General features: G+C 39.0%; 2 protein-coding genes across 4 annotated transcripts in view; one reads left to right on the top strand and one right to left on the bottom strand.

Annotated features, from left to right (window-relative positions):
* LOC127450168 (cytokine receptor-like factor 3) overlaps positions 1–2,539 on the top strand; it is a 35,744-nt gene extending 33,205 nt beyond the window's left edge. For both annotated transcript variants that reach the window (XM_051714022.1, XM_051714021.1), the window contains exon 9: positions 770–2,539. In XM_051714022.1, coding sequence (XP_051569982.1) covers positions 770–1,038 — 269 coding nt within the window. In that variant the 3' untranslated portion in view covers positions 1,039–2,539. The remainder of the gene's footprint in view (positions 1–769) is intronic.
* A 277-nt stretch (positions 2,540–2,816) lies between these two features.
* LOC127450166 (polycomb protein suz12-A-like) lies at positions 2,817–20,263 on the bottom strand. 2 transcript variants are annotated; one of them, XM_051714019.1, is made up of 16 exons: positions 19,531–20,263; positions 12,333–12,379; positions 12,119–12,183; positions 11,819–11,887; positions 11,649–11,698; positions 11,453–11,538; positions 10,119–10,338; positions 9,864–9,966; positions 9,630–9,735; positions 9,330–9,507; positions 9,134–9,222; positions 8,659–8,802; positions 6,121–6,278; positions 5,740–5,938; positions 5,234–5,313; positions 2,817–4,610 (listed from the first exon to the last, which is right to left on the bottom strand). In XM_051714019.1, exons 1-16 carry the CDS (start codon positions 19,706–19,708, stop codon positions 4,304–4,306), a joined length of 2,079 nt encoding a protein of 692 aa, XP_051569979.1. In that variant the 5' UTR covers positions 19,709–20,263; the 3' UTR covers positions 2,817–4,303. The 2 variants fall into 2 exon arrangements, with proteins under 2 accessions (XP_051569979.1, XP_051569980.1); XM_051714020.1 differs by lacking the exon at positions 19,531–20,263 and adding an exon at positions 18,007–19,508.
* Positions 20,264–27,272: the final 7,009 nt, after the last annotated feature.

The following is a 27,272-nucleotide window of genomic DNA, read 5'->3' as shown; positions in this document are numbered from 1 at the left end:
CATTTTTGGATGAACTATCCCTTTAACTGACAGACAATGTCTGTATCTAAAAGGTGATTGGCTGTTTTAGGACTTTCTTTTTTACACCCACCATATTCTTAATTTCTCCTGTTAATTTTAATATAAGTGGTCTGTCTTTGGCTAAACAAGTCTCTGGAAGCACTTTAACTGGAAATCCATGAGCAGAATGGTAAATACTTGTTACTTTTGTACAGACAGTAATTAAAGTCTGCACACATTTCTGCCAATTTTGTCTGTGTTCCACTGTATAATCAATACAGCCGCTGCCTATACGCATATTACGCAGTCTACGTAGGACACCAACTCCCGAGGGGGGCACCAGAAACTCCACCATCTGCCCTTCCTCGCACGTTATACATCATTCAAAGACCCGCTAGCAGTCGCAGAACACAGACGATCGCTTTGCAGCTCATACCACGTCAGATTATCACCTTGCACCACCCGCCACATCCCTCCTCCCCCATCCGACGATTGTGGAACTCTGCGTAGGGCATCAATTTGGTATCAATTGTACTGTTATTTCTACAAAAAAGTCTATTATTTTGGTATCAATTCTTTCAGATAAACCCACCTCTATAATGTACATAAAAACCAAGCAAACTGTGGTTGGTCGATCAGATGGGCTTTTCCTGTCTAAGTAACCAGCTCATAGTCAGAATAAGCTGCAACGTAGACCAGACTTTATGCCAATAGTCAAAAGTCTGTCTACACATGTTCTTTAATTAACGTGCTATGTTCTACTTTCCAGGTGCTGTGTTTGTGAGTGGAAAGGAGATGACCAACCAGTTGCCAGCCATCACTGTTGGCTCGTGTGTGACCTTTGACATGGAAGTGGTCAACCTCTTTCCTGTGAGCATCAACAATAACCCTAGTGATGGAGGAAACTTCAAACTGAGGGTGACGATTGGCTCTGGGAATAGAGAAGTGGTGTTTGATTGGCTGCTTGATCAGGTTGTGGACAGCCTGTTCTTTGGCTGCTCCTTCACACACCCTGGATGGAAAGTGCTGGTGTTTTGATTGTTTAAGTTAAAAAGCACGATGCAATATCCAGTCTGCTGGAATGTACTGCATCCATGTACTCAGTTCTGATTTCAAGACCTCAAGTTCTATTTAATCCTGTCAAACTTGCTTCAAGTTTTGACAGTGCTTGCAGTGTTTCAACATCACATTTTCAGTCATTTTGCCCTTTTAAACTGTTATTGTTTCTAGTTTTAATTATGAGTACCACATATCACTGCATAATAATATGAAACATTTTTTGTCCTGTGGTATGAGGCCAACCACTACTCTCTCTGGCCTCATTACATATATACCTGCCTTTCCCAGGTGTTGTGATCGTTGTGTAGCAGAGCACAACTGCACACAAGACATTTTTGTTACATGTTAAAACAGTCTTATAAAGTCCTTTGCTTGCAGGTGTTGAGTTGCAAAGCATGCTTGGTTCACCACAGAAAAATGAATCTACTGTGAAGAGCTCTGAGATCAAAGCCATTCACAAAGCGTAAAACTTTGTGCTTCGCAACAAATGGCAACTCTTGTGCTCAGACAATCTTTTCTTTCATTAAATCAGATGTGCAGAGTACCTGTATGATATAAAAGGACAATTGGACTCAATATTATTATTGTAATGTCTGATACTTGCTTCAGTGTTCTAAAAACGTATTTTCATTTTTCCATCATTAAAGGAAGAGGGTGTGAATGATTCAGTCTTGTCATAGCTTCCTGGTGAGAACACTGATCAGTAGATACTAAGACAATTTGCATTAAGCCTACATTTTGTGCCATTTCTGACAAACTGTTTTTAGTCCTCTTACTGTACCATTTCATGCTTTCATAAGGTGGCCTAAATTTATTTAATTAATAGTTGACCCAAAAATTGAAATTCTGTCATCATTTACTCACCCTCATGTTGTTCCAAGTATGTATGACTTTTTTCTTCTCTGAAACACAAAAGGAGACGTTAGACAATTTGTTACTTTCAGTCACCAATCACTTCCATTGTATTTTTTTTTTGTGTGTGTGTGTGAAAGTGATTGGTGACGGAGACTAACATACTAACATATTTTGTATTTCACAGAAGATAAAGGTCACATGAGTTTGGGACAACATGAGGGTAAGTAAATCATGACCAAATTTTCATTTTTGTGTTAACTATCCCTCACATCTTCAAATACAGTAATGAAATGTGTATAATGTATAAGCACCATCATGTCTGAAGAGTGAAAAACATTATTTGACCCACACAAAGACTGTAGAGGTCATGCACCCAGTACTTTAGTGTTGTTGAGATGGACAAACATCAGTTATAAGGTACTATATTGTTCCTCACTGCTACATTTGCGCAGCCACACACACACACACACACAAGGATAGACCCACAGTTTGGATCTTTTAACTATATTTAAACAAAACTGTGACAGTTTAATGTACTGTATATTTACCTCATTTTGCCTGTGCCTTCACAATACAGCTGTAAGAATGCAACTGAACAGCGATTTAATAAACAATTTAAAACATTTACTGTAATAAATGTTGATTTTTTCCCCCCCCAATGCATTTAAGCAACAGCTAGAAAACTAAAAAAAATCTTTAGTTATTAATACCACATGTGAGGTTCCCATTGTTTAAAAAAAAAAAAAACAAACAAAAAAAACAAACATTTAAATAGAGAACAACCTCAATCACTTGTTTAAGCATTATTCACACTCAACAAGCTGGTTTCATAATGTTCATATATTCATGATATATTAATTGATGTAAAAAAAAAAATATATAAGTAAACCACATCTTGTGTAATTGATGCTGGTTTCACATTGTATGCAAGTATTGTGAGCGTTATGCAATTGCAGTTATACAACTGTTTCAAATAAAGTAATTGACCTCCAGTAAACCAAAAATGATCTCAATTCTTTAACCAGTGCACAGTTATAGCAAAGTAAAGCCGTAAAAGATGTATAAACAGACTACCTTCTTTTAAAACATATGCATACAGCAACACAACAAAAAACTATAAGGACATACGCTGAGTTGAAATCTTCAAAATAAACTAGAAACATTGTAGCCATTTCACTTTGGTCTAAAATTATTTTCCTTCAGACATCAACCATCATATTACTAAACTTATATACATGTTACAAGATGTTTGCTCATAAACGCCTGAAAGCATTTTTTAAACATGGGCACCATGAAAGACAACTGGATCCAAGGTAAATTTAAAGAAAACAACTATGCAGAGTAGATGCATGGTGATAAACTAAATGCATCTGGATGTAAATGGATACAACGTGGGGAGCAGTACAGAGTCACTGAAATTACACAAACATGAATGAAATTGAAACCTGTGCTTAACTCGTCTAAATCTGCACAACAAGCTATGGATCCAAGTAGTACACCAGAAGTTCAAACCCTGCTTTTAAAGTCCATGTTTCCATGAGTAAGGCAAGTGTAAACATTTATGCAAGGCATCGCACCTGCTTTGTTTTTAGTACCCTGTACCTGTATGTATATGTGTTGCAAGGTCAGTGGAATTGTTAAGGCTATGACAAACTTGATAAACAATGCAGTTAATGTAGATTGCAGCACCCATGATCCTGACAAGTCATTCCTCGATCCGAGCTTCCGAAGATACAGTCATGTGAAGCCTTCTAGTGTGGTGCTAAACTGATGTGGTTAATTTCACTTTAGCCACCAAGTGCAGACCAACAAAACTTTGGTCCACAAGAATTGCAGAGGAAAAAAAAAAAAAAAAAACATTTGATATCTAGGGGTGGCACAAGCCACAGTATCAAATGAATGCTGAAAAACTACCCACAAAAAAACCCAATACACAGGCAAAACTAAAAGGTTCAAGTTTTCAGAATGAGTTTACCAACCCCTGTGAAAATACAATAAAAGCAAGCTTGTGGGAGCCATTTCAATCCTCAATATATTCAAAATATATTAAAAAAAAAATCTTTTCATAGTTCTCTTAAAAACAAGCACCTAAAGCAAGTGCTAAAAATGTGCTAGAGCTACAAGGTTGTGTGGGTACAGAAACAAAAACAGAGGGTGATTTTAGAAATTACCAGCTAATGCAGACTAATGGCATCTTCAAGTAATTGCTTTTTACAACTCTGATGACATCAGGCCAAAATCACAATCTGCAGATTATGATCATGGCTCCCATTAAACCACACAACCTTTTCCTAACTCTTTTCACTTTTAACCCAGTGCCTATGCAGAATGTGGTTGCATCTGATGCCCACCGACATCAGAATCAATGCAGAGTCTGAGATGGATCAAATCACTGGTGGGATGTTTCAGTGATCGATACACTGACTTCCCCATCCCTGCTGGAAACACTATCAGTGGCAGGATCACTGCAGGCACCATCTTGAAGTTTGGGTTGCTCCTGGCCATCATTTTTCCATTTCAAATCTCTCAGGTAAGCCATGGCCTTATCTATGGTCACAGTAGTCACTAAGCCAAAATCGTGCATGCTAACCAGATGGAGCAGAACGTTTCGGCACAGATTCTTGTCGATGATGGTGGTGCCGTGCTGCTCCACAAATAACATGCAAGCGTGATTCATTTGGTTGTCAGCTATGAATCTGCAAGCAAAAAGTAATAAGCAAATTACTGACAGAAATGTGATCAAACTCTTTGAGGGATGAGAGCTCATAATAACAATTTACATGCAAGATAATAAAGGGAATATATACAGGCTCCTGTAATGTAAAACAAATAAGGACAACACTTTATGGAAGAGGTTGTTTTGATGGTGCACTCAGTAATTGTTTCCCCATTATAAAGTTTTACTCCTAAAGACATGAATTGTAATTTTGAAACATTTGTATAAAATCATGACCACTCACATGAGAGGAGAACTCTAGTCATATCAGTAACCTTATAAAAGCTGTTTTATTCTACATTGGGCAGGGGTGCCCTCATTTTATAATCACATGACCAGCTGAATTCTACTCGCTTAATCTCAGTAACCGGCTTGTTATTGGACACTTTCACTCTTGGATTAAATTAATCATGGCTGACTGTGAATAGTTCATTTCTTCAATGGCATTTGTAACTGAAAACTATTGATTTTGAATGATGCTGCATCCACACCACTAGGTGTCACAAACAAAAATGTACAGAGTGCACCTTTAATTGTAGACTCAATAATACAAAGAACTGAAAACTACAAGGAAAACGGTGAGTGAGAAGTGAGGATCCGTACCCATGTTTCATTACATGCAGGTTCCACAGTTTCATCACCTCTTTCTCTCCCTCATTGACATCCATGAACTCCTCGATTTGCTAAATTGTAGTGATTTTTAAGATAAAAAGTAAAAAAAGACAAAGATAAATTCACAAGTATTGTTCAGTTTATGGTTCAACTGGGAATTTCTAGAATAGTAGTTTTAAAATCATTTTGCAGTTTCTCAATTCACGTTCGAGGTATGACTTTGTGTAATATATATATGTTGTAGAACAACATGGGAAAGTGTTTAACCGTAGACCTTGACTTTCTCATAACTTAAAAGCATATGCTAAAAAAAAAAAAAAACACAATTCCAGAGGGAAAACATGGCTAATTACTTTCCAGGTTGGCCAACAAACAGATTTTTTGGGTTTTAAAAAATTAGGGGCGCTAAAGATCCATCACTGTGACTGAACGGCAATGCAACTCAAACCATAATTCAAAAGTAACATTAAAGACCCAATAATGATGAAGTTCCTCACCATAGCAGTCTTCTCCCTGAGCCACTCTGGGTCCCTCTCATCCTCACTGTCCACTTCCATTTCCTGTGGTCTGAGCGGCATGCAGCTGTCACTGTGGAAGTAAAGGCGGATGTGGCCGCTGATGTAAGTCCGCTGCTGCTCCTGTTCTCCATCCTCTGACTCCAGGAACTCAGAGAGGTTGGGCTCTGAGCGCTTGGGCCTGCAGAAACAGAACATTAAAAAAAAAAAAAAAAAAAAACACAAGGTCTGTGGCATTGGCTGACGTTTCAGGTAATATTTCTGGTAAGATGCAGCCAAGGCAACGACATCCCTTGAATTGGTTTTTAAATTTGAATACACCTCTAGATACATACTCTTATTTCAATTCCAGAGTGCACAGACCTGCAGACAAGGTAATGTGTGACTGCAGTCCTCTTCACTGGTCCGTTACGGCTGAAGGCAAAGCCAGGCTGGCAGTGGATATCCTGAGGGTTCCCCACGTAAGAGCCGTCATAGCATTCATTAATCGACACATCTATCCTGGCTCCTTTAGGGTGTGGCTGGCCAAGACAAACATAACTCCATCAGTCTAAAATAGTGATGCACTGATACCAATTTTTGAAGACCGATACAAGTACCTAGGTTTAGGTATCGGCAGATACGAGTAGTTCTATGTTTGTACATTTGCCATTCTATTTGTATTTGATATAGACAATATTAGCATTTTCAGCATTTAAAAATGACAATTAAGAACCGTTTTACCAGGGTGTTGCTTATCTTTAAAAGTAACTCAGCTAACATGTATGATACATTATTTATGCTTTAACTGTGTTATTTAATGCATACTGTTTGTATTGGCCTGACAGAGTCTCATGTTCTTTTAATTGCTTTTTCTGGTGTTGTTGGGCTGAGTAAAAGCGACAGACAGTCACTCTTATCCCTTTTTTCAGCACATTCTTAACACAACACATTCTTTTTGGAGTTGTGGCGTTAAGGACAACAAAATGGCTCTTTTGCTCTTCCTCAAACACACACATGCGGAGACAGAAGCTGCACACAGTATATCACATGAAGAACAATTAAATGAAAAGTCGTGAGCTAGTTTCAAATAGTTCTTACATTTTTGTAGTTTCAAAATGACGAAAATCATTTGCAATTATCCGTTAAAAAGAATTATGGATGACTGACAATCGCTTGGGAATGTGATCTCTCACATGCACACACACGCACGCACACCCACACACACATGCATGGAGAGAGAGAAGCTGCATTTATTTCAGGTAAAGATGGGTAAAATAAAACTAACATTTTAGATTTAGATCGTTTAAAACAAACATGTTTATCATTATGTTAAAGGAATAGTTCACCCAAAAATGAAAATTCTCTCATCATTTACTCACCCTCATGTCATCCCAAATGTGTTTGACTTTCTTCTGCAGAACACAAATGAAGATTTTTAGAAAAATATTTAAGCTCTGTAGGTCCTCACAATGCAAGTGAATGGTGACCAGAACTTTGAAGCCCCAAAAAGCACATACAGGCAGCATAAAAGTAATCCATAAGACTCTAGTGTTTTAATCCATGTCTTCAGAAGCAATATGATAAAGCCTTAATTATACTTCGTTCAGACCTGAACGCTCCAGGGCGTGTGACGCAAATCTCATCATCAGCAGAGTGCTCAAGCACTGAACGCATGCAGCCCGATTTTTCTAACCGCGTGTCTTTGAACGTTCAGAATGTGCCTGGAATTACTTGCACGGATTAGTGGATCCACAAGGTGGCAGTACTCACATTTGAGCCATTGCTGTCACAAAGAAATGCTAGAAGATGTAATCGCTGGTAAATAACAGGAGACGAAGATGAAAACAACAACAGTAGATGTGCAAGACAAGAGCGCGAGTGTTAGGTCAGTAGATGTCTGCGTTTATATAACTCAAATCTTAAAGAATATAAAGATAAATTGTCCAGTGTCTCACGAGCATGCGCCAACCGCCCGTGTATGCTCGCACCGTCAAATGGAGCATAATTTGACAAGCTATACGCATATACTTTTAACTGTATGTGGACGCTGAGTGTTCGAGTCAAAATCAAAGTATACTTTGGGCTTTAATGTGGGTGAGAAACAGATCAGTATTCAAGTCATTTTTTACTATTAATCACCACTTTTGTCCAGCCCCAACCAGTAGGTGGTGATATGCACGAAGAATACCAATCACCAAAAAACAAAAGAAGAAAGTAGAAGTGAAAGTGGACATTTGTAGTAAAAAAGGATTTAAATATCTGTTTCTCACTCACACCTATCATATCACTTCATAAGATATGGATTTAACCACTGGAGTCATGTGGATTACTTTTATGCTGCCTTTATGTGCTTTTTGGTGCTTCAAAGTTCTGGCCACCACTTACTTGCATTGTATGGACCTACAGAGCTGAAATATTCTCCTAAAAATCTTTGTGTTCAGCATAAGAAAGTCAGTCACATCTTGGATTGCATGAGGGCGAGTAAATGATTAGACATTTTTCCATTTTTGGGTGAACTATCCCTTTAATGTACTCGTAATTGGAAATATGAAATGATGACACTGATACAAAGTGTAAGTATGTATCCCCTAGTATCAGCCCGAAACGAGTACTACTGAGTAGTATTGCTGCAGCTCTAGTATAAAATAAAATATTGCCCCCCCCCCCCCCCAACAAAAAGTACATTATATATATATATATATATAACATTTTTAATAAAAACAGATACAGCTGTTGCTGCCATTTTATAAAACCAATAAAATACTCAAGTGCATTACAGTGATTTTACCATGGTAAAGGGGGTTTTAGGCATGTCACAACAAATCTGTTAATTTTGCCTATGACTACGTAATGATGTATTGGCACTGTGACTGTAGCATTTAGTAGCAGTTTCATGAAACTTGAGATGATGTTCCTCACCACGTAGTTGAAGATGAAGCGACTATGCGAGAGTTTGAGGTGCTTGAGGAGGCTGTAGAGCTTACGGCAGTTCAGCGTGCACCAGGGACAGTGCAGGTCATCTCTGGCCTCTGTCTGTTGCCGTGTGTTTTTGTTGTACAGGAACTACAAAAGGGGATGAACACAGCAGATGATGACCACACAGCAGCCAGCCAAAGAAAAGGTCAGAGTGAAATGTCACTGCAGGTCTTCAGGAGGCGCTCTCATAGCGATATCATACCGTACAAAGGCCAAAAACAGCACAGAAATCTACAGTGGACAGGGGCAGAGAATCACAGGAAACTCCCTGCCCTTTTGATAGTCCATATAACAAAAAGGTCTGGGATCACTGGTAAATGCTGTATTGTACATATAATCTGGTTTTAAAGCTAAAAGCTCTTCAGGAAAAGCTCCTGATGTATCATCATGTAAAAAGTTAAAACTGCATGTTACTCACCTGATAATAGACACATAGTTTCTGACGAGGTTCAACATAACTGTGTTCTCTTCTTACTGGCTGATCAGCGCCAACTGAATCATTAACAGCTGCAACCAGTCAAACATCTTAACCAGTATCTTCAGTTAAATATGTAAATATGAGTTATAAACCTCATTTCGTGATACAACAGTCTGCATAAGCTACATGCTCTTACCTACTGCATGTGGAGGCTTAACATTGCTTGGCTTGCTGTCCACTGTGCTGGATTCAGAGTTGCGTGTGGCAAGTGGTTTGGCTACTGGTGCCGTTCCTCTGTCTGCTGTGTCATTGGTCCATCGTAAAGTGAACTGCAATGTGGGTCCCTGAGAAAAGGTTTTGAAGGGTGGTAGCCACTGAAACACAGGACAAAGATACCATATGAAAGGCCAAAATTAATGTTTAAAATTCTAATGACCGACAGCAATCTCATATAGCCACATGCATAAATTTTTTATGAACTCTGCCTGCAACTGACCTTCCCATCTAGAATGGTTTCCCATGTTGCCCTTTTCTTGCCTACAGGACTCTCCTCCATCTCCTGCATAGAGACTTCATACTCACCATCCAAAAGCTGGAGACGTCTGTTAAAGAACACAAAATCCTTTACAAACCAAACCAGAATGACCAAAGTATACATTCCAACACTGACCAACAGTCAGTAATATTATTAACATAAAAATGTATGATGGCACAAAAATTAAGAGTTAACCTGTTTTTATCAAAAACTGTCATCTGTGCCACAAATGTAGTTTCTCCATCATCCGGATGAGAAGCATATCTCTTCTTTCTGCTGGACAACTCTTCAATAACATCTAAGAAACAAACAGAAAAAAAAAAATCTATCTGAATTCCTTCTTGTGAAAAGGCCACAATAAAATCTGAACTTCTTGAAGTTAATAACATTCTATCATCAAATGCCATTTTGAAGCTTCAAAAAGAGCCAATCAAAAGTGGAAGCTCCTACTGGTATCTCTGTTGGTCACACCATTGAGCTCTCCTCCCCCTGGACGAGACACTCTGAACAGAAGGGAGTAGGACTTCACCATGTGGCTGTTACTGGGTTCAAACTCATGGCTGGGCACTACCAGTGTGGGAAAAGCTCCCAGCTTGGTCTGACTGCTGTCTGGATTCAGAGGCACCTGCTTTTTACCTGTAGGCACTTGCTTCACTGGGCAACTCACATCCTAAAACAATCAGAAATAATAAAATACAGAGTATAAAACATTAAAGGGATAGTTCACTCAAAACAAAAATCATCATCATTATTTACTCACCCTCATGCCATCCCAGATGTGTATGACTTTCTTTCATCTGCAGAACACAAAGATTTTTAGAAGAATATTGCAGCACTGTAGGTACATTCAATGCAAGTGAATAGTGACCAAATTTTTGAAGCTCCAAAAAGCACATAAAGGGAGTACAAAAGTAATCCATACGACTCCAGTGGTTAAATGTCTTCTGAAATGACATGGGCCGCATTTCCCAAAAGCATCGAAAGCTGAAATGCAGCCATGATCATTGGGTGAGAACAGACCAAAATATAACTCCTTTTTCACTATAAAACTCAACATCAGCAGTCTGCTTGGCGATCGTAATTTCATGCTTGATTACATTTCCTAGCACTGTCTAGTGCTCTGCTCATGCGTCAAGCACTAGGAAGCGTAATCAATCTTGAAATCATGATCATATCTAGAGACTGCAATAGCAAGATGTGCAGTGAAAAAGGAGTTATATTTTGGTCTGTTCTCACCTGAAACCAATCATATCGCTTCTGAGGACATGGATTAAACCACTGGAGTCGTATGATGACTTTTGTGCTGCCTTTATGTGGTTTTTGGATCTTCAAAGATCCCCACTCACATACATTGTATGGACCAACAGAGCTGAGATATTCTTCTAAAATCTTCATTTGTGTTCAGCAGAAGAAAAAAAATAAATAAATAAAATAAAAAAAAAGTGTCACATCTGGGATGGCGTGAGAGTGAGTAAATGATGAGAATTTTCATTTTTGGGTGAACTATCCCTTTAACTATGTGGTAACTGGCCAGTATGAAAACAGATTAACCTTCAGTACAACAAATTCTATCATACAAATGATGAGGACAAGTGGGCACATAAAAAATTTCTCAAAGACACAAGCTTCATTACTTAGTTGATACATTTGACTTCAATGTTAATGGATGGCTAATAGCTCACATGTATTGTACAGTAGTAAAGAAAAGGAAAAGTGATGTTTTGGTAGTTTGTCTTTGAGGGGATCAGTTTAATTTAAGTTACACATCGAGGACAAAGTTTTACCTTTCTCTTCTTGTGGCAGACTTTGACAAGTAGCACTTCTACAGACACTGAGTTTTCTTCATTCTCTGAGTTTTGCAATTGCTTCTCTGATACATTGAAAAGAAAATCAAAATCACGAACTGATCAACTGGTATTATTAGTGATGACTGAGAATAGGTAAAAGCCAAAGGCTTGAAAATGTTAACTGTTTGCCTACCAGTTTTATGGAAGAATCCAGTGAATGTAAGCTGCAGGTTTGAAGCCATACTGTGGTTGGAGAAACAAACAAAAAAATCTCTGCATGTATTTGACTCAATCATTCATACTTTGCCAAAGAGTGAATAACATTTTATTTATTTATTTATTTTTAAATCAAGCGCATCTTACTTGTGGGATTCCTGATCCACTTTTGACTTCTCTACTTTAAACAGCAGATCATTCACATTGAAGTTCTTTCTGAAATAACACATGCAAACAAACATTAAATCATTGCATAGTGCATTCAGATACACAACTCTGTCATACATTAAGATATGAAACCCTTATTCTACAACTGAAGAACATTCCTTTCAATTGCAATGCTTATGTCATCATGCAATCTGTACTCCATGTGAGACCCGTACAAGGACAAAGAGATTTAAAAAAAATAAGATACTTAGCTATTTTTAGGAGCAAAAATCTTTTTACCTTTTTGTACTTGTTCTTGAGTTTCTGTGAGACATGTATGTAAGACTTCTGTGCAGGAAGATTGGCTGATAGAAGGAAAAGGGATGATAAAAAAAAACTGTTAGTCTATTATTATGGCAACTGTGTACAGTTTGCTTGTCTTCATTAAGTTTCCACTTAATGTTCATATCTAAAGGAGTGTCAAATCATTTCTTATTGATCTAGGATTACTTACTGCTATAAGATTCCTTGTCCGAAGAAATCTGTATATTTGTGTTGGTTCTGTGAAGAAATGTTCAGAGACATTAAAAAACCCTTAAGTGCACAGATGTTTCCAGAATGAGACTTGGGTCATGCAAATTACAGAGAAAACCCTATATTGATCATACTAGAAGTCGACCAATAGTGGATTTTGCCGATACCGATAATTAAGGTGGTGGAAAAGGCCGATAACAGATGAATCGGCAGAACTTTTTTTTATATTGATTTCTAGGAGATAAAAAAAACAAAAAAAAAACTTAGACTTTCCTTACCACGACGGGCACAGAAACTGAGGCTCCAAATTGAATAGTCACAAAAGCAGTTAAATGTGCAACCAAAATCCGAATATTAACCTTATGTGCCAGAGAAACTAGCGTGCAGCCATCTTGAAAATTTTGTCTCTGATCTTTCGTCATAGCTGTTTCTATATAGATTTCTATGGTGTTGATGTCAAAGTGTAATTAGCTAGCAAAATGGATTTACAGGTTATAGAGTTGCCAAAAGTTATCACGAGTATTTGAACGTTTTCAGGGGATATCATAAGAACTGGAAGTAGAGCGGGAAGATTTTAAAACAAGAGTACTTCATTCATATATACACAAGATCCTACCTTCACACTCTGGACGTACTGATATGCCTCTGTGCTCATGAAACTCCAAGAGACAACACAAACTCATTAAAAATATCTCTGTACGACACTTCTGACCATCTTCTCATGTCATTTACCCATTGTTTTATAGTTAAGGTGAGCAGATGTGTTTTTTTTTTTTTTTGGTAAATCCGGGACAGGGTGAGACTATATTTTTATACACACACATATATAAAAGAGTAAGTTTTATTTTATATTGCATTTACAACTATTTCAATCACATTTAAGCCTCTTAAAAAAGTGGGGTGAACAAATCATTTTAAAAAGTAATAAAAAATTCCTTTAATGTCATGAAATTGCATGTAAAATAATAGGAGCTGTCCTGTTTCAAATTTCATGTCAACTACTCATTTTAGCACAAATTATTCACAAGTTGACACCTACAAATTAAGCAGAATTACACGTATAACAATTAAACGCTTTTATCATGCAAAAGAGTAGTGTGTCATAGCTGTCTGAATGTGATCTGCCAGGTCCAATTTACCACCACTGGTGTCGGAAAAAACAAACATTTACCCAGGAGTTCTCAACGGGGGCGGTACCATCCCCCAGGGGGCATTCAAAGGATGCCAGGTGACGCCAAGAGCAAATTAGTAAAGAGGGGGTCGTTAGGTTACAAATGGGGGGCATTTCAGTCATAATAATCAAATCTATCGTCGAGTTCATCTTTGCATTAAAACATTTATCTAGACTTGGAGTTTATCAGTTGGTTCTCAATTATATGGGTTGTGCATTTGTACCTAAGTCTAGCAACACATCTGAAGTATCTGGTTTAGCAGCATCAAATACACAGATGGAGGCACAACCTTGGCTAATGCACCTGTATGACTCTGTAGATGGATACGTCTCAATGGACAGAGCAGCGCGAGTGAAAAGCTCTTAAACTCACAGCTCTGTGAGAAACAAGGCGCGAGAAGCGGAAACCATTTGAATTCGGCACAGAATTCTACATCACCACCCTTGAATTTACTATAGTAACACTAACTGTACTTTAGGCAGAAATAGATTGATAATAAATATTATCATATCACTACTTCAGCTCTATTACACTACTTCAGCTCTAATTATTAAATTTATCATAGACTACATTAGGGGAGTGAGGGAATATAATTAATTTTTGTTACAACTTATATTTATATTTTGTATTTATTGTTTTTTCATGTGTTTAGAGTAGGTCTATTGTTTATTATTACAAAAATGCCATAGTTTTTTTTTTTTTTTTATAGAAATCATGTTACATCTTACCATTGGTAATGAAGATCCATGCTTCCATGTGTTTACTATGGTCTTGTTACAAATACCACTGTTAGGCCTGGGTAGCTCAGAGAGTATTGAAGCTGACTACCACCCCTGTAGTCGTGAGTTCAAATCCAGGGTGTGCTGAGTGAATCCAGCCATGTCTCCCAAGCAACCAAATTGGCCCGGTTGCTAGGGAGGGTAGAGTCACATGGGGTAACCTCCTTGTGGTCGCGTTTAGTGGTTCTCGCTTTCAATGGGCCATAAGGTAAGTTGTGCGTGGATCGCAGAGAGTAGCATGAGGCTCCACATGCTGGGAGTCTCCGCGGTGTCATGCACAATGAGCCACATGATAAGATGCGCAGATTGACTGTCTCAGAAGCGGAGGCAACTGAGACTTGTCCTCCGCCACCCGGACTGAGGTGAGTAACCGCGCCACCAACGAGGACCTACTAAGTAGTGGGAATTGGGCATTCAAAATTGGGAGAATAGGGGATAAAATTTTATTTTTTTTATTTTTTTTTAAATACCACTGTCAAACTACCATAAATAATTATTGAATAAATTAACATTTTTGAAAAGGCAAATGTAAAATATATTAACAAAATCACCTTTATTATTAGTTTCTGTCTTCGCATTTTCATTTTTTTTTTTTGTAATTCAATGTTTTTATTTTTCTGCACACATACAAAACACTTGAGAAACAACTTATCAGACAAGTTAATTCACCCCACCCTCCACCCCCACTGCACATCAGGATCCAACACCAAGAGAGGGGGAGGGGGGGGGAATTTAGATCAGTCCAAAAGATCCTTAAATATAGTTGAGTTCTTCCACATAGACATGGTATCAGGTTTTTCATTGAAAGACTGCACAGATGACAGTTCTAGATACAATATCTCAAGGAAAGAATACAACCAATGTTTGGTTGAGAGGTCATGAGGTGGTTCCAATGTTGGACTAATATCTTCTCTGTAACAGTCAAGCCAGCTAGCCAAAGTTTCAGGTCCTTCTCTGCTGAGTTATGATTCGACAATAAAAGAGCAGGATCTTTAGGAAAACTTATCCTTATGACATTATACAAAACATCTGTCATCATATCCCAAAATTTTTGTACATCTGGACAGTCCCAAAGCACGTGCATCAATGTGCCCAGGTTCCCAGGCCCACAAAAATTACAGTAAGGGTGGGGTGATAAGCCCATAACATGTCGTATTCGTGTGGTTAAATATGCTCTGTGGATAATTTTTAAATGGATAAACTGATGGTTTGGATTCATAGATGCATCCCATACTGCTTACCAGTCAGTAGCTCTATTGGGAGAAGTCAGATCCGATAACCATATGTTTGCCTTTGGGAAGCCATCTGAGTTATGGTCAGTGAAACAACAGTAGAGATAAGAAACAGTTCCCTTGCTTGGCGCATTAAGAATCCATTTCAATACCGGATGTGTTTGAAGATTTGTACCCCAAGGTATCTTGCGGGCCTTTAAAGCTGCACATAGTTTGAAATAAAGAAATAAATATTGCAAGAATAAGTCATTCTTGGAAATCAAGAATTGTTTCCTCTCCTTTTACATCATTTAAAGTCATAATACTCTTTACAGCTCAAGAGGGTTGCACAAAGGGCTGTCTGCTGTTAAGTAAATTCGAGTTGTGCCATATAAGCGCATAAGTGTGCCATATAATTTTAATTAAAAAAGACGCTTCTATATTTTTAAATATCTGGATTGTGTAGGATAGTATAGGCCCATAATGTAATGAGCACTTCCTATAAGAAAGGCCAGAAAATAAAAACTCTTGTAAACGAATTGGAGAAATCAGCTCTTTTTCTATTCATTTCCATGAAGGCTGTGAACGAGGATCAAACATTTCACAACTGAGTGACGAATGAAGGACCAATGGTACCATTTAAAATTAGGGCAGCCCCATCCGCCTTTCATTTTACTATGTTGAAGGGTAGACCACGTAATGCGGGGATGTTTTCCATTCCATATATATTTTATCAATAAAGAATCTAGCCTTTTCCAATAATTCACTGGTGGGGGGAGTGGTAGCATAGAGCTAATAAAGTTCATTCAGGGCAAGATTTTCATTTTTATTTTTGACATTTGGGTGAGAATGAAGGTAAAAGTATCCGTCTCTGAATATCAGACTCAGATTATTAAAATAATTTACATATAATTAACTTTTGAAATGAGGGGTAGAGAGGGTCTCAGCTCAATCCCCAGGTATTTTACTTCCGTTGATATCTGTATATTATTAGGGAAATAGAAATTAGAGCCACCTGAATTGAGAGGCATCAAAACAGATTTAGAGCGATTAATTTTAAATCCGAATAGCATGCCAAATTCGTCTATGATTTTGAGAGCATTAGGGAAAGAGCATTGCAGGTCAGATAAAAATAAAGCATTGTCTGCATGTAAAAATATAGAGTGAACAGATGAGCCTAACTGAATTGGGGTGATGAGCTTGCTCAGTCTTATGAACTGCGCCAGGAGTTCTATTGATAAAATTAAACATAAGAGGGGAAAGTGGGCATCCCTGTCTGGTACCTCTGCAAATATTGGAAGTATACGAGACAAGTCCACCGGTGGACACTCTGGCCATGGGATTAAGCCTGCTAAATTTATTTAAAAAAAAAAACTTTAAAATTATGCAATGCATCGAAGTTGCATTGAGCAAATTAAGCAAATAACACAAACATTGAGTTTTGAGTTTCATGTTTTTTTTTGTTTTTTTTCCTCGCACAACAAAGGTGGGTGCTGGGGTAAGGGAATGAAGTAGTGGGCGTTAATCAAAAAAATGTTGAGAACCACTGATTTACAGTAACAGAAAAAACACCTCAATAGCATTTTCATGTAGTAAAGGGGTTGTGTAGACTCACACCATCAATTCTTAGGGAAAAAATACTTTGTGCTCCCACATGTAATCCATTTTGATCAACTCTTCTCAGTAGCTTTAATACAAACAGGAAGTTAGATGACAAAATTCGAAAGAGCGGAGCACAGAAAATGGGCGGGGTTGAATAAGGTGAATATGTAATTACTGAACTAATGAAGCTTTTTTAGCCATATATATATATATATATATATATATATATATATATATATTCACCAGATGAAGAGTTTTGTATATATATTTTACCACATCAGGTTTATGACTGAGGAACAATAATTAGTGGTCGACCAATATATCGCAGAGGCCGATAAATGAGCTGATATTCTGACTTTAATTATAGGCATCGATCGATAAATTTTCCCCTTTGGCAGATTTGTTTCTTGAGGGTGCCGAAAATCGCCTGCTTGCATGTGAAGCAACCGAGACATGTAAATGACCAACCACAGTTCGTTTTATGTTACTATAATAATAGACCGAAGTGCAACAAGTCTCACGGCACACGTGTTTGAGCTCATTATGTTAAAGTGCTCGCCTGTTTCATACTCCCTCTCTCTCATCAAGTTCCCTGTAACTTTTAACTGTCTTGTCCAATGATAAAAAGGCAAATATAAATAAAACTAATTTAATATACCTTCTGCAAATATGCGCATATCTCGTTTAAACAGATGTAATAAACAAACCTCACAAAGTATCCTGTGGAGCTCTCATTTATTTACCTCTAAAGCACATATACTATCAGCCTCTCCTCAGCAGTTCCCTGTCACGTTTAACTTTCTTTTCTAATGATAAAAGACAAATATCAATAAAACTTCTATTATATACCATTTGCAAATATCTCGTTTAAACAGATGTCATTCACGAACCTCACGAAAATCCAGCATTTTCTTCCCATCAAGCGCTCATCTAATATCTTCCTCTGAAGCATGTCTTCTATCAGCCAGAATCAAAAGATCAGGATCAAACGTTCCTCTGATTCACAAATCATGACGGTCAATCCGTGACAATCCAAGCAGGTGATCCAGGTCATTTGAACTGTCAGGAGATTGCTGCTCACACTGGATCCACACGAGCGCAACTTCAAAGCAAAAGCACTTCACGTGTGCTTTAAGGAAATGTCTTATTCACTATGCACTGCATGTACAATTGGGTTGATTTTTTTATGCGATTGCTAAGGTGGACTAGTGTGTGTATTTGTTACTTCCTAATATATTAACAATTTCTTCATGTGCAAATAAACTAAAATTTGCTGAATAAACAGAAATCAGAAGAAACTGCTATCTACCATTTAAAATACAATATTCTTTTTTTACAAAGATAAAGTTTTGTGTGAAATTTAGTAAATATAGTGCTAAATAATAAGAGTGTATTATTTTTTGTAGGACTTTTATGCTTATGCTATTTACTATATTACATTTTGTATATATCGGCATTGTATCGCCCAATCGGCCACCCTGCTCTCTGGTTATCGGCACTGGCCATAAAAAAAAATAAATAAATAAAAAAAACATATCGGTTGACCAATAATAATAATAAATAAATAAATAAACAATCTGCAACTATCGCCATAGATTTTACTGATAACCGAAAGCTCCAAAAACAACTATCTGCCCCGATTAATCTGTAAAACCGATATATCCGTCTACCTCTCTCACGCTAAGCATGTTTATCCAGTCTCAATAAATCTAACCCCATTGTCTCACAAAATCACACTCTTCTACAGGAACCAAGGTGGCAGCTAGTAAGACAACTTGTCGTGCCGCCAATAGCTACAGCAGAGAAACTTAATGGCTTTTGTGTTGTTCGTCATTATTTACAACACTTGTAAATCTATGACAATAAGTCAAACACCACTGGCATGTTAATATCAGAAGAGACATAAAGCACGTGCCATCTTTTGATGCACGTGTCTAATTTTCACGTAGGATGTGGCCTGGGCAAGTAATAAGAGTATTCTTAGTTATTATGACAAAAAACTATGACATAGGTCAGATATCACATATTAGAAGACATATTTCTTCATTTTGTGAGCTACTGGACACATTCTGCTGGTCAGTGTTGGTGTTTAGCAACCAAGCTAGTAGTGTGGGTGGTCAGACAATTGGATACTTTTAAATGTACATGAAAACCAACAAGTTTTATTGTGTTTACAAAGCAGGAGAGCAAGGCGGCTTTGGGGAGATTTTTCCTTACTAACACACAGGCCAGTGGTTTAACTCAATACAAAGGTACGTGACCACAAGTTGGTGCGACAATGTTAGCAACCTGCTAAACCGCCTGTTCGAATCCCCCTCTTAAAAACGTTCGCACAACAAACAAGGAAAGATGGCCGAAATATGGATTACACGCTATTAAACGTCAATAAACACGGCAAACCCGCTGCAACTTACTCTCAAACGCCTGCAAGAAGAGTTCGTGGTCGGCTTGGATCTGTTCCATGTTGGGTCGCTTCACTGAAGTCATCACAATACCGGACGATACGTGCGCTCCTCCATTAGCCGCTTTACCCGTGCTGCTGCTGCTGCCATAAAATCCATTTCCACTCGAACCGTGCTTGTGTGGAGCCATCCTGAAATAGTGTTAGTGGTCGAGTCAGATGTTTGAAACGGAACTCCGATGGATTCAGCCGAGTCCTGGCCCCAAACAAAGGGAGAGCAGCCGAGACCGGTTTGTCCCCTCAACAAAGTAGCAGTTAACATCAACAAGCCGGCAGTTCAGTTCGTTTTACAGACCGGATGGAATTCGTGACATAAACGAGCGAATGTGTGCGCGTAGAAAACGGTGCTACAATGTATCATCAGCTTCCACAATCGAACGCCTGGCGAACTATTTTAGATACGACTTATTGGATCAGTTTGTAATTTGGATTGCTGACTTGATAGCAAACCTGATATTGTAGTATTACCTGGGTACAATATTGAACCCTTGATAGAACACACAAACCTATTGTTATCGTATAAGAACCTAGCAGTCCAGTGTCGTGTCCCTATACAAATATCTCCATAAACCTCTGTTTAGATGTTAAGAATGCACAGATGTATTGTGCCCCATAGGAAACTGCCTAAAGCCGAAAGTGCTGAGAAAATATTACCCGCCCTCCTTCTTGAAAGTATTCCACACACAGCTGATAAAACCCTCTTTGGAAGTAGTCAAGTTTGGTAGAGAGTGTGCTAGTGAGCTCGCCTTTATATTTTTCGCGGGAAATTCGTTTTAGTGTAGCCGCAGCACTGTGACAGAGGCGAGAAAGACAAGTTGAATTGTCATTTTGAAAATAAATAAGCATTAATGAGAAAACAAAAATTCCGCTTGATCTTCCTTTTTGGGGGGGGGGGGGGGGGTTCGTGGGTAGAAAATGGATAAACAGCTTGAATATTTGATTTGCACATGTGGGTGGGATGAAACACGCCTTTCCACTGAATGATCAACCCGCGCCATCATCAGTTCTTCCTCAAAGCCTTGTAACAGAATAAAAGTCCATCACTATTACAGTTGTACGGATTCTCAAAGTGTTCGATCGCCATATCATCTTTCATCAAACAACCAGACTTAAGGAGTGTCTGTGACACAAACCGTAGGCAGGGTCTAGACTTTCTTCTGCATAGGCATGTACGGCAACCTACGTGTGGCAGAGAAATATAAGTTGTCTGTTTTAGAAATAGCCGATTAATGTTCTTCACATCTGCACGCAAAATTACCCCTTAGTCTACTTCTTAGACAGTTTTATTTAGCTGTCAGCTATCAACATCTCTCAAAGAGCGATGAAGCTGCACAACCCACAGTGCGGAGTGGATGCATGCAAATTGTAGTGATTGCAGTTATACTATCTCTTAATATTCAAAAAAAGCTTGTGACCTGTTTTATCCCTTAAATTCATACCTCAGATCGTTAGCGACCCGGGACCTCATTCCACCCCCTCTACCTCACAATCTTTTATTTATTTATTTATTTATTTTAGTTATGCCCCCAAGCCTTCAGTATTCCTCAATTTGTTTGTTATGAGTAATGTAACATAAAAATGTTTTGCCAAAATATACATTCAAAATATACACCACGTTTTTTTGTTTTACAAAAATTGTATAGAGTTACTACCCGAGATAGTGTAGTAGGCCTAATCAATACTGTATTTGCGCATCCATAAATCATATTTTATCACAGCATTGATAGTCACATTATTTCGCATCTATGTACATTTAATATCACAACACATCTGTTGTTTTGCTTTTTGTTCTATTATTTTTATTTTTTTTGTGCTTAGAGCTTAACCCAGCATACACTTACCATAACTGTAAATAGTTAATTAAATATTACATTAAATGTGAGATTTCGAACTACTGTTCGCCTATATTTTTTATGTTGTTATGCAATTAAAAAGGTTGGTGGCTTTAAGTGTAAATTAATTTACAAAAAATTATAACAAGAATAGTCTTGATTGCTTTGTTTACAGGTGGTGTAAATGTTACAAATAAAGTTGCCTCATAATCTGAGGATTTGTCTAGTATATGAGGATGTTTTCTTCACATTATAGAGCTTTTTTGTTTACTATTACAGTTATCATTCACAAACCCTGTACACTTATACAGCATGTTATGTGATATGAATGTAGCCTATCTTCGTGTTCTTTTAGTTTAATCTGATTCGATTAAGTTAAAAATGTAACGGATACAGATGACATGTCAAAGATGTTTGAGGCAAAATTATACAGCTATAGGCTACATTTTTGTGAATAAAACAAGCAAAACTGAGAACAATTATCCCTGGTCTCCCCTTGTCCCTGGGATTAAAATGCTTTTTTTTGGAATGTTTTTCTCAACTTCCTTTACTGTCAATAGGTCATGTTGATACTCCAGTTGGTCGAATTTCTTTCTCTTGTTGCTTTAATAAGAGCAGTGCTTGAAGTGGGCGGTACTCTCCGGTACGTAGTACCTGCACTTCTATAATTTACTCTACAGAGTACATGCAGATTTTCTTGCATACCACCACTTCTCAGAATTTCCCGGTACGATGTAATTTCTTTATTTAATGTAAGTCAGTGATTTGTTGCGGCCCGGCAATCACTTTTATCTTACCTTCCAAATGATTTTGATAAAATTGCGGTAAACATCCAAACGCTCTGAGCAAAACTCAGCGGTGAGTTTAACAACTCTCAACACGTGCAACAGCATTGGCCATCAAGCTATCCGTGGTCCAGTTCCGGAGGAGCATGCATGTATAATCTTGTCTGGGCATAGTTCAGTTTCACTCTTCTCCGAAACATGAACCAGTGGCTTTTGGGTGAGCACATTTGACCGCGTCTTATTCAATCAGATTTATTTATGCAAATTGTTTAGCTTCTGGGTGCAGTCAAAACAACAGACTTAAAAAAAAGCTGTAACAGAAATGATGTCAGCTCATATGCACAACCTTTTTTCACAAGAGACAAAATTAGACACATCGCTGTTGGTCGCACAAATGCATTTCCTGTGAGTACTTGTGATCGGTTTTTGAGGGGAGGGTTTCATGGTGGCATATATCATCACTACATCATAAATTAATTAACCAGAAAAATGTCACAAAAGACGAAGCATGGAAAAATGGTGCACCAGGTATGGCTCAAATTTAATCTACTGTAAGTGCACACGTAGACACCGAAGAAGATCCGTAAAGATCTTGTACATGTATGTGTAAGCTAATTTTCAGATCAAACAGTTATTTCCTTTTAAAGCCATGTGTTACCAGAGCCATGAACAGTTTAATCTCTTGATTTAGCACAGCGGTTGATTAACAAATAAGGAGTGGCACTTCCCTGCATCCCGGATGGTGTTTACAGCGTTTAAAATGCGTTTTTGACTTCCTTCTTATGTGTTTTTTGTGATTCGATCACAAAAGATTTTGCATCCCATTTACACCTGTATATAGTGCTGATCACTTGTCATCGGATCATCTGAATGACATACTAATACCAGCTGAAAACGGGGTCTAAATGACCGCTGCCTACAACAGCGAATGCTATGGAATGACTTCTGGCGGAAGTTCATCCCATATCCTTTTCCCCAGTAAGACCCCCAGTGTAACGTACTGGACATGGACTAACAGGCAGACGAAGACGATTATGATGTGAAGAACCCAAGTGCAGTTTATTTACATAAGTGATAACCAAAAATGTGAATCCAAAACATAACAAACATAAACGACTTGACTATGTTACACAAAACAATACTTGACGAGACAAAGGCAAACATGAGGGCTTAAATACATGGACAAGGGTAACATGACAACCAATCAACAGACAGAACTGTAAACAAGATAACAAGACTAATAAACTTAAACTAATGAAAAGACAAGACTGCTATAAAGAACTCAAACAATAAACCAATGAAAACAAGACACCTGAACGGGAAACACATGACAAGATCACATGAGGGAACAGGAAATCACATGACATGAACACATGACTATAAAACAGGAACTAAACTAAAAAACAAAAGACATGAACACAAAATATGAACAAAAACACATTTAAACGAGACATATCCCCCCCACTAGGGGTGGCTCCTGATGCCCCAGAACATAATAATTTCCATCAGGGAGCTGGGTGGGGAGGGGAATCTTGGAAAACATAGGGGACCAGATGTGGCTCGAGACCATGGTGGAACCGGTGGAGGATCTGGAGACCAGCGTGACTCAGGAAACCAGGGAGTAGCCGGTGGCAGGTCTGGCGAGGCAGGACGTGGAACGTGGCCTGGCGAGACAAGACATGGAGCATGGCTTGGTGAGACAGGGCGTGGAGCATGAGACCAGGGCAGAGGCATGGAGGGTGGAGCCGTGAGAGGCTTGAGGGGCAGAGCCATGGAAGGTGGAGCCGTGAGAAGCTTGAGGGGTGAAACTGGAGAACTTGGAGCCCAGAGAGTAGCCGAAGGCTCGAAGGGCCAGGGTGGAGCCGGAGGCTTGGAGGACCAAGGCAGCGCTGGAGGTTCAGAGGACCAAGGCAGAGCTGAGGGATTGGAAGACTGAGGTGGAGCCGGTGGGGCTGAGGACCAAAGGCGGAGCCGCAGGGATGGAGGTCCCCGGTGGAGCCGGAGGATCGGAGAGCCAAGGCACAGTCGGAGGATCGGAGAGCCAAGGTGGAGCCAGATGACCGATAGACCAAGGAGGAGCTGGAGGGATGAGGAACCCCGGTGAAGCCGATAGGCTGGAGGACCACGGTGGAGCTGAGGGAACGTAGAGCTGAGGTGATGTCGAGGGATCAAAGGGCCAAGGTGGAGTCCAGGGCTTGGAGGGTTTAGGCAGAGTTGGAGGGTCAGAAGTTCCCCTTGTCTGAGATGTCACAGAGGCCGATGGTCGAGCCGGTGACTTGGGGGTAACCGGCTGATCAGGAGGATTGGGCACAAGGATGGGAACTAACTCCAGGTCTAATGGCTCAGTGAGAGCTGGCTCTGGGATGGACGAGGCTTGAAACGCAGGCTCTGGGATGGACAAGGCTTGCAACGCAGGCTCTGGGATGGACGAGGTTAGCAACGCAGGCTCTGGGATGGATGAGGCTTGCAACGCTGGTTCATTGGCCGTGGCAGGCGTGGGCGTTGGCTCGTTGGCCGTGGCAGGCGTGGGCGTTGGCTTGTTTGCCGTGGCAGGCATGGGCATTGGCGTGGACCAGAGGCAAGCCTCTGACATGGCATGGAGCAGACTCAGGTGTGGCTGTGACATGGCAGGGAGCAGACAGAGGCGTGGCTTTGACATAGCATGGAGCAGACTCAGGCATGTCTGTGACATGGCATGGAGCAGGCTGAGGCTTGGCTGTGACATAATATGGAGCAGACTCAGGCGTGGCTGTGACATGGCATGGAGTAGACTCAGGCGTGTCTGTGACATGGCATGGAGCAGACTCAGGCGTGTCTGTGACATGGAATGGACCAGGCTGAGGCATGGCTGTGACATAGTATGGAGCAGACTCAGGCGTGGCTGTGACATAGCATGGAGCAGACTCAGGCGTGGCTGTGACATGGCATGGAGCAGACCCAGGATTCGGGGCAGAAGGTGGTGCAGACATGTACTGTGTTAAACAATGGTTTAACTAAATACCATGGTTAAACTATAGTTACTGTAGTGAAACCATGGTTAATTTTTGTAAGGGTAAACAAAACAGAAGTCTAATAATTCACAAGTTCACAAATGTAACAAAAAAAAATTACTTGAATTATGACAAAAAATAATATTTTAAATTACCCATTTTATCCCAAGAAATTGCACACACAAAAAAAAATCAGTTTAATAGAAGTATCGGTATCGACCATATTGGACTTGAAATTACTGGAATCTGATCTGAATAAGTGGTATCGCCCATCCCTACTCCTAAGTGTTCTTCTTTTGATTTTTGGTGATTCACATTATTTGTGCATATTGCCACTTACTGGGCAGGGAGGAGAATTTATAATAAAAAAAGGACTTAAATATTGATCTGTTTTTCACCCACACCTATCATATCACTTGTGAAGATATGAATTTAACCACTGAGTCTTGGAGTCTAACCACTGAATGTCTTAATTTCCAGAACCTTTCTGCAACTGTGCTGCAACCTCAATAAACTAGAAAGATTCCTCTACAGGCCTCTACATGTACAGTATTTAGAGGCAATAAAGTGGTTATGACAAGATATCAGACAATATATCTGTATACAAGAGCTGTCTATCCTTCTTACCCCTTAAGCAAATTACCAAAGAGCCCATCAAATTGCCACTCACATTTATTACTAACCTAATTATTCTTGTTTTTCTTCTCAAAGAGGTATTTGGAATTGGAAACCACTGCAGAACATACTGACTGTTACAATTGTTGAAATGTATGAGACATAAGCAATCTTTACACTGCAAAGGAGGCACAGAAGCTGCATCTGAAGCGGCATTTAGTCTAGGTGTATTTACACAAACTGTTTAATGCTGCTCAGGGCAGGCATACATGCATTAATATGCATGGTAATTACAATTGCATAAATAATGTTGAGCTAAATGTTTTAAATTTAAAATTATGATTATAGTAATAAGAAATGGGTCAGAGCAGGCATGATTGCATTTATAAGCCACTGTGTCTTTACAGACATCCCACCTCTCCCGGAAGTTCCGGGAGTCTCCCGCATATTGATAGCGGTTCCCTGACGCCCGCAAATTGTATACAATATCCCGGAAATCGATTTTTTTAAGAGCGAGCGAGAGTGAGACCAGAAGATTTCTAATAATAGACGGGTTTTGGAGAGACCGAGAGAGCGAGTGACAAGACGTAGCGAGAGAGTGACAGAGAGCGTTTTCTGATTGGTCTCTCTTTCTGCTAACTAGACCTATCAGTTTTCTCTGTGGGCGGACAGTCGACCCAACCCCCCCCCCCCCCCCCTTCAGTTCATCCATCAGTTCTTTGTAACACTGTAGTTCAGTAACAACGTAGTGTCTTGCAGCGCTTTATCAGAGTGTCCAAAAAAAAAAAAAAAAAAAAGAAAATACTTCACCCCAGACTACACTGAATTGTACCCCTGCTTAATAGGGGTCAAAAATAATGACAGTTTTGCTCGCTGCACTGTTTGCAACAGCGACTTTTCAATAGCCCATGGTGGGTTAAATGATTCTAAAAGACATGTTGAGGTGAGTTTAACAGGTGTCATTCGTTCATTAGCATAGCTAACGTTATTTAAACTAACTGGCTAGCTGCTAAGGAGCTACTCTATTGATGTCCTACGTGATGATGCCAAACTCCCTGTAGACTTGCTTAAAGTTGTAATAGAATAAAATAAAAAAATAAAAAAACGACTCCATGAGTTGAATAATATAATATAATTGTACATATTAAGTACATAATTTAATGTAACATTTTCTGCATATACCCAACTTGGTTTACAGATTAGACAAAATCACTAAACAAAGTATTACATAAGACAATATAATAAGGATACACCTTATGCTTTTATTTCTTTTTGGGACCACAACATATTAGGATGGCTAAGTGCAGAGAAGGCTGCTCAAATATTTCACAGTTCTTTTCAGCAGAAAACCAAAGTCTGACAGAGAAGGTCACTAGAGCTGAGGTGTACTTTACATCTTTCATCGTTGAGCATAACCTGCCATTCCAGGTGTGTAAGCACACAGGCAAGTTATTCAGGAAAATGTTTCCAGAT

This window comes from Myxocyprinus asiaticus, chromosome 13, assembly GCF_019703515.2.
Source record: "Myxocyprinus asiaticus isolate MX2 ecotype Aquarium Trade chromosome 13, UBuf_Myxa_2, whole genome shotgun sequence".
Lineage (NCBI taxonomy): Eukaryota > Metazoa > Chordata > Actinopteri > Cypriniformes > Catostomidae > Myxocyprinus > Myxocyprinus asiaticus.
Note: the sequence above shows the minus strand (reverse complement) of the source record. Positions and strands in the feature narration are given on the sequence as shown.